Source organism: Cicer arietinum, chromosome 5 (genome assembly GCF_000331145.2).
Source record: "Cicer arietinum cultivar CDC Frontier isolate Library 1 chromosome 5, Cicar.CDCFrontier_v2.0, whole genome shotgun sequence".
NCBI lineage: Eukaryota > Viridiplantae > Streptophyta > Magnoliopsida > Fabales > Fabaceae > Cicer > Cicer arietinum.
The window spans coordinates 72227751-72236745 of record NC_021164.2 but is presented as its reverse complement, the minus strand read 5'-3'; the positions used below and the strand labels follow the sequence as shown (position 1 = coordinate 72236745).

Here is an 8995-nt window from a genome sequence, read left to right as displayed (position 1 = left end):
AAAAAAAAAAAAAAAAAAAAAAAAAAAAAAAAAAAAAAAAAAAAAAAAAAAAAAAAAAAAAAAAAAAAAAAAAAAAAAAAAAAAAAAAAAAAAAAAGAGTTAAGAGTGAGATCTAGAAAGAGGGTTGAAGAGCAGGAAGCAGGCAGTCAAGGAATTTGATATTTGAATTGGAGTTCCACGCACGTTGTTTAATTTAATTGTTTTGACCGAAAAATATAAAAGAAATATTCCTCTAAGTCAATTTGGGTCTGAAAATCAAAATCAAAATCAAAATCAAAATCAGAAGGCGATCTTGAACAACATGAGTGGTGATCAATCTCAAACCCATCATCATGTTCAACCCGATGAACAAACTGTTTCCGTCTCTCTCTCTGACGACTCTCACTCTCACACTCACACCCCTGATTACGCTCCATATCCTAAACTCGACCCAAACGACGTCGTTCCACCACCACCTCAACCCCTCAACTCTGAATCTCGCTCCACCGATGCTGCCACCACTATGCCCACTGAACCTAATCCCTATGTCTCTCCGGCGCCGGTCCCCGCACCCACACCTGCTAAGAGTCCGTTCTCTCTCTCTCTCTCTCTCTCTCTCTCTCACCGCTTTTATCATACCATTCATTTCATGCGCCGCAATTTCATTATATTCTTCTTCTTCTTCTTTTCTGCGCAGACACTTTAGATTCGGTGAAAGACGTTCTTGGGAAATGGGGGAAAAAAGCCGCTGAAGCTACCAAGAAAGCTGAGGATCTTGCTGGGAATATGTGGCAGCACTGTATGCATTTCCATCTTCAATTCTCTCTCTTTTTTTTTTTACTTCCATTAATCTATATAGCATCAACACTTCTCATTGAAGATATGCTACCACCAATTAATTCATTTTCTCAAATTTTGTATGGTGTCTATGTGACGGTGTCGAATCCGGTGTCTGTCTGACTCGGTGCTTCATCGCCATCAATTATTGAAACTGATCTAACATATTGAAAAACAAAAACCCTATTTATTTATGTACATCGTGACCTTCTATGAAACAGTGAAAACGGGGCCTAGTTTTGCTGATGCTGCTGTGGGGAGGATTGCTCAGGGAACAAAAGTCCTTGCAGAAGGTGGCTATGAAAAGATCTTTAGACAAACATTTCAGACTGTACCTGAGGAACAACTTCTTAAAACATATGCATGTTACCTCTCCACCTCTGCTGGTCCTGTCATGGGAGTTTTGTATTTGTCAACTGCTAAGCTGGCATTTTGTAGTGATAATCCACTTTCTTACCAAACCGGTGACCAGACTCAATGGAGCTATTATAAGGTAAACTGAATGAATTGAAGTCCTTTGCTTGTTACTATTTGTGATCTGTCTTGCCATCCCGATTCCGCTAACTTATTTGATACCATATGGCTTCATTTCCTGTGACTATTTCATAACACTAGAGGTTTATTATGGTTTTTATAGAATTGAATGGAAAATGATATCAAGTGCATCTTTCTAACGCAAAAGTTAATGACACATACTATAAACCCTCAACTTGTGTCTTAGAAATTTAGCTGTAGGACTCATTAGTCATTGAAATTTGAGAATGCGAAAATCACACTCTAGTCCCTTGGAACCTCAATTATCAGTCATGTCAGTCCTTCTTAGTGACTAATATCACAGCATCTGAGGAATTTTGTGATTAGGATTAAACTTTTGGAATTTGAAGTGAGTTGCTGAAGCTAATTCTGATACATACTCTTAGGAATATTAGTTATATTATTATTTGGTCAATTCCCAAGATCAGTTATGTCTCCTTTCTTGAAATTACGGATTACTTTTAAGAGTAATCTTACATGCTTACCTATGAAAACCCAGGTAAGCACCCGTGGGTTTTGTACCTGTATCAATATCTGATACGTGTACAATATTCGTAAATAGTAGATGTATCTAGTGAGTATCCTCCAATAATCTTTTAGACGAATTATTGACCGTTGCATTTCAGACACTACTCCAATACGTTTGGGATACATCGTAAGCTACTTGCCTTAGAGCTTCATGCTGTGATAAGAGCAAGTACAGCCTTTTCTGACAAACAAAAAAAAGTATAAACAAAATAGATCCAAAGAGTGTGGAGATTTGGTTTATGTACAACTTGACTTTTGTATTTTGTCTAGGAAAGATGATGGTTGTCGCACGTTAGTGGAGATCCACTCAATGATAGTGTTGGACTTCTTGAATTGGCGGAATTGTCTCTTCACAAACTAAGATTAGAAGCTATGCTATTTTAGATGATCGAAATGGGATACATGAAAATGTACAATTAGTATTAGATAGTAAATACTAAATAGGAGGCAATTGAATAGATATGAAGCCTCTCTTAAATAAGAGTACTGATGCTTTATGTGATTCTTACATTGGTTGCGCAAAAAATATGTTAACTTTGCAAAATGTGTATGGGGGAAAGAATGTATTAGTAAAGGTGCCTGTGCCTTTTTGGTTGTGATCAAAACTCTCAAGTATATTTTTGTAAACTGTGATTGTCATCCACTGATATGGTTACAATCAAAATGTGTTTATGTAAAATATATATAAGCTTTTATAACCTTTTGTTGATGTATCTAGGATGCATCATAGCTTGAGCCGTGAATTTCTAAGAGTTCCTTGCATCTCTGTATCTAGATGTTTACTGATATTGGTTCAAAATTTTAAATTGAAGACTCAAAATATGTCCATTATACATAGTTCTTTTAATGTTAAAAATATAAAAAGAGTGGAAACTAGCTCAGATGGGTTACTTCTTAGCTTGTATGTTATCCCATGCTTTTCATTTGTTTCCTGAATTCTGATAGTAGTAAAAGAATTGAGATTTGACCATATTATTTTTACTAAACTACATTGAAATTGAGAATAAATGTTTTTTTCAGATTGTGATTAGCGACAACACTTATATTGTGTTTGGTGCTCTGTTTTTTATCGTACGAATGACGATGATAGAGTTCAGTTGTGGTTGGCATTAATTGTCTGGAATTTGGGTAGCTTTGAACTGTGATCCAGAGAGGATATTGGTATTTTAAGAATTATTGTGTTCTTTAGGAATTATTAAGTTTTTTTATTCTTATTGACTTAGGATAGTAACCAAGAGTAGTTCTCTTAGGAAGGGGTATTCTCCTGATAAACCTAGAGGAGTTCTATGAAATGGTTTCATATACTGTTTGAAGGACAAGAAATCTGGTTATTATTAATTATGCACAAGTCTGAATAGCACGAACGATTAAATGGTATTTATAACTAAAGATAATTAAAACATAGGTAAATCCAAATAGCATAATAATCCTCATGTAATTAAGTTATTCTTGAATGTACTTATTCATTTTGCATTAACTAACCATGCTTGTGGTCTTTATTAGGTTGTCATATAATTTAAGGCAGTCTTTAGAATCTTTACCGCTAATGTGATTATGCTCATTCTGACCCATGTTATTTTATCAAGGAATGACGGATTGGATCCAAGTAAATCTGTCATCATTGCTGTAGTACTTTTTTAGTTCCGTGCAAAGGATGAAAAGTTCATTTTTCTATGCTGAAATTTTAATTATGAACTAACACATGTTTTAAAATAATTGTCAGTTTTGAAATTTTAGCTTGTTTCAAATTATTTTTCATTTGATAAAATAAGAATACCTTAATTACTTGTTTGTTTTCAATTTTATTGTTGCCTTTTGGTATCTTCATTACCAACCATTAAGTTCAGAATAGGAGAGAGGAGGGGTTTAAAGAATAGAGGAAAAATAAAATTCCCTTCCTTTGGGAGGAAGAGGAGAGAAATCACATCTATTTTCCCTCCAATTGTTAGATTTGTAGGGGGGGGGGAAGGAAAAGTAATTTACTATTATATTCTTACAGAAGGTGAATGAAGGAAGCATAAGAAACTATAATTACATTACTTGAACTGACATGAAGAAGCTCTAGAACTAAGGCTAAGTTTGAAGCAAATTTGACAACAAAAGATTGCTAGGGATAACATATGTAAGGGAAGTTTTGAATTTTTTAAAATAAAATTGAGTTCACTTCAAAACTGAACCAGTGACATATATGTTGAAGTGGACGGGTCCATGAATTCACAGTTGCCATATTGAAATGCCGTTAATTTTGGGCCGAGTAGGGGGTCTCACACGGGTAAAATTGTAAATTTATCATATTATATCTCTATTTCTTTCCCTTAGTTTTTAACATCCAAAACCTTCGGAGATTTTGATCCCACATTCGTTTACTACTTGAACTGTTATATTTTGTGTTTCACGGAGTTACCATTTTCAATCATAATTTTTCTATTGTTTGCAACTATTTACACTCGTGCTTTTCATCTTATGCATCAGGTGGTCATTCCATTGCATCAGCTGAGGGCAGTGAACCCATCCACAAGCAGAACCAACCCATCTGAAAAATTCATACAGATTATCTCCGTCGACAACCATGAATTTTGGTTTATGGGCTTTGTGCACTACGACAGCGCTGTTAAATATATTCATGAAGCATTGCAGTCCCGCTGATACACAGGGGATCATGTAAAGAAAAGGTTTGTGTTGATAAATTATATCCTCAATTCATAAAAACATGAAACATTTTATGTTTATACTGTATTTCGTTAGTCTAGTTTGTGGAGCTGTTATAGTATTATTATTGTGATGTAAACTCATTCGTTGTTTTGGTATTTATGTGGTTTACATGTGTGACATCATATTATTATTACTTTCCAAATGTGTAAGTCGATTGGTTTGTTATATGTTGGACCAATTTAAACGGTGGGTTGGTTTACATATTTTTCTATTCAATTTTGCCCTTTTCTTTTTTCCCTTCAAGTAAGTAAGTGTGAATTTTCGGTTCTGAGGTGAAATTGGTAAAATCACATTAAACAATTAACCATGTTCGATGGTGGAGTATATAGGGCGGACGGTACCACGGCCCCTACAACTTTTTCTAAAGTTTATATATAGTATAGTACTGGGAATATAGTAGTAGTACTAATAGGCTTAATTGTAAATAAATGAAAGGCTGCACGGAAAGACCTCCCACATGTTGCAAATTGTTGAAATGAAGAGTATAACTCTTTACAAGTTTCTTACATTCCATTAATTAGTTGATTAATTTAATACAAACACTTTGTTGGATTTCATCAAAAACAAATAAACACTTTGTAGGGAATAGGGATTACCCAATTTTTTTTTTATATTAGAAATTAGTAATTATATTAGAGTTTTGGTTTTGAACTTATCACTTCCTTTTTTATATTTTTTCAGCATCTTTTAATTCACTAACCGAGTTACTATGCGGGAAATAGGGATTATCAGTTTGATTTAAATGACAAGTAGGGATAAGCTAGGTCGTCCATCATGAGCCTATGGTCTGGCCTATTTATGGTCTGACCTATTTAATAAAAATGCTAGGTTCAGGCTGTTTTTAAAGCCTATTTATTTAAATAGGGCAGACTCGAGCTTATAAAAAAACCTATTAGGCCTAACAGGTCGGCATATATATATTTCATTATTTACTAATATTATTTATTATTATTATACTAATAATATTATTTTCTATTTTAAATTCTATCAATTAGACAATCACTCAGCGAACATTCCATATTCAGTAGTTGTTCCATATTCGGTAGCGATTCTATATTTGGTAGTCATTCTATATTCGGTAGTCTGTTTAATTAGTCAATCACTCAGTAGTCGTTCCATATTTGTTTAAGAGGTAATAATAAATATGTTTGTTTTAGAAAGAAAAAAAAATCTATTATTTGACTCAAAAAATTATTTTTTAGGGTTTAAAGGATGTTTGTTTAATATTTTTTAAAAATTACTTTAAAAAGGCTTCCAGGCCAGTCTAGACTTTTAAAAAGGTCAGATCAGGCCGAAAAAAAAGTTTATGATAGGTCGTAGGCCAGGTTTAGGCCTAAAAAATAAATCGTAGGCTAGACTTAGGCCTTTCAAAGTCTGACCTAGCTTGGCCTATTCTCATCCCTAATGACAAGACTACACAAATGAATATAAACTATTTCTAGTTTTAACTTAGCACATCACAAGTGAGTTACAAGTAAAAACTGATTAGATTATGATATTAAAAATAGTATATAAAAATAACTGATCATATTTAATCTATATAATTTTAACAAATAATATAAGTTTATTGTTTAAATTATCTTTTATGATTAATAAATTGAATTATTGAAAATATAAACTAAATTAGTATTATTTTAGATATACTAGTATAAAACATAAGAAAAGCTAAATTTATTTATATTTCGTTCTAAAAAATATGAATTAATTTTATGTCCCATTTTGAATTATTTTTATAAAAGTTACACCTTGTAATTTTATAAAATCATAATGAGTCAATGTGATTGTGAATCTCACGTACAACTTTTGATGAGGTTTTGGTAAGGATACTAAAAATAATCTTCCGTTTACAACTGTTTGTGTTTGCGTTGGGAAAAGGTACTATTAGTTAGAAAGCTATTATTGGATAACCATTCCAGCATGTGCTTGATATGGGTGTTGCATTATGGATTTGGACCATTTTATCTCTGAAATAAACATAAGAGTGTTCTATGAAAGATCTCACCAATAAAATACGAGTCAATAAACTGAGGTGGGGCTAATCGGCCGAATTATCCCTGGTCTTTGCTTCTTTTTTTTTTTTTAATAAAAAAACTAAAGTTGAGACGAAGGTGTTCTAGTCTAAGGTAGAAAAGCGAGATTAACAAAAAAAATTGTGTTCAAAATTATGTTTGGAGATAGAACTATAAATTATAACTTTAAATTAAAATATATTTTAAAGGCAAAGTTAATTCTAATTGATAGAGTTTAACATGTCAAAATTAATTGTATGTGTTTGAGATTATTTTTGATTTTTCTTATCGTCAAATCGAATACATTTAATGTGTGTTTGGCTCTATGGTAAGAAATATTAATTTTGAATTATTTGATTTTTTTAATTGATCTTAGTTAAATGTGTGTTGAACTGACGGATTTTGTACAAAATATTAAGGAAATAACATATTAATTAAAATATTATAATTAAAATATAATATAACTTTATCAAATATTCAACATAATATCAATACAAAATAAAAATATAATTTATGAAAAAATATATTTACATCGAATTAAAGTTGTGTTATTGGTTCTCCTAAAACTTTAAAATTATCGATAATTAAATTAGAACCAAAGCTTGCAGTTATTTATTTTTCAATATAAAACATCATATTGTCAACATTAATATGTAGTATCGGTAGAAACCAGAAGAATTAAGATAAGGCAGATTAGCCGATCAATCAAATAATATGTATATGTTTTTCTTGGTTTTTAGAGTTTCACACGATTTAAAGATATTACAATCAACAAATTGTATCATAGATATCATATATCAATTGTTAACGTCTAAGAGTTTGTTAATAGGTAATAATTGAGTTGTTAATTAACTCGTTATATTAATTTTATTATATTTTATCAGTTGAATGTCTACCTCATTTCTCGTTTCTCTCTTCAATCCCGTAATTTCTAATATGACATTAACGACTTGATTGTGATTTAAGAACCGTTGGATAATCTTCTATACATTGTGAAAAAGATAAGAAGAAGATTATTGCTAATAAGAACCATTGATATTTGTTTTTTACTCTATTTATAGAGAAAAATTACTTAAGTGTAAGAAAAAAAGAGTAAGAGTTAAAAAATATAAGAAGTAGATTGAGATAGTTACCGGTTGGCCGCTTAGAGAGGGAGAATCCTAGATAAGAGATAGAATAAATGAGCCGAAAAATGAGAGAAGAGAGATAAAGAAGGGAGGGACGATGCCATATTCTCAAAACGCTAAAGATTTGAATTATTTTAATAACTTATTACTATTATTTTAATAATTTATCATCATTATTTATTATAAAAAAAAGTAAAAAATAAAAAATATAGAGGATGATGTCACCCCTGCCCACTACTGTAACATAAAGTGATTTATAGTTATATACATTTATGTAAAAAGTAAGTTGAATAATTATTTTGAGGCTTATAATTAATTTTAATAATAAAATCAATATATTTTAAGTTGGAATCGATTTTCGAGACAAGATTAATTCTACTTTGTATAAATTATATCAAAATCTCTTGTACGCCATCATAATAAAATTTGGCTCTCTAAAGTGAAAAGGAAAGATGCAGTAACGGTTAATTTGAATAAACAACAGCAGCATCATAATCTTTTTTAAGATAAAAATTGTGTAGTTCTATAATAATAAAAGTTAATATACAAAATTGATTGAGACTATAATTGAGTTGAAATTAATATATATTATGTGATTTGTTTTTCTTATATTTATATTATATTAAATAGTATATTTTATTTTTAAAATTTTCATCTAACAATCAAACATGTGGGTTGAAAGGAAACATGTGGCTGCAAATGAACCTACACAACTATAACAACTATATTTAAGGATTTTTTTTTCATCCTTAATGTTTTTAAATATATATAAATATACATTTAAATTACTTAATTCAAACATATAAAATACACTTCTAAATTAATTTATAGAGACAAAATTTATAAGATTTTGCGAAGACTTAAAATGAGAAAGAAAGAAAAAAATTCTTAACATTTATAATGTATCGTATTTTCATTTTCTTCTAAATTTTATTCAAAATTAGTTCAATAAAAACATCAATAGCTAAAAGTGAGTCTAACTGCAATGTATAATTTGCACTAATGACTCGAGACAGATGAACAATAAAATAAAATAATATACTCTACATAATAAGATACATCTACTTGTATTTTGTTACAAATGGAAATGTTTTAAAATTTTGTCGACACTTAAGCAGATGATACTTCTTTGAAACTCACAAATTATTCGCGTGATGATTTCTTCATGTAACATCATTCATTTAATAGATGATATTTATTCTTTAAATGATCATTAAGTGATCAGGGACGAAGCTACGTATAGTTATGTGGTAGTTTTAGCTACCAAAA

General features: G+C 30.5%; 1 protein-coding gene across 1 annotated transcript; it reads left to right on the top strand.

The window, feature by feature from the left end:
• The first annotated feature begins 42 nt into the window (after positions 1-42).
• Positions 43-4806, top strand: LOC101502361 (GEM-like protein 1). The gene is made up of 4 exons (XM_004501556.4): positions 43-566; positions 677-778; positions 1038-1309; positions 4351-4806. Exons 1-4 carry the CDS (start codon positions 302-304, stop codon positions 4522-4524), a joined length of 813 nt encoding a protein of 270 aa, XP_004501613.1. The 5' UTR covers positions 43-301; the 3' UTR covers positions 4525-4806.
• The last annotated feature ends 4189 nt before the right edge of the window (positions 4807-8995 follow it).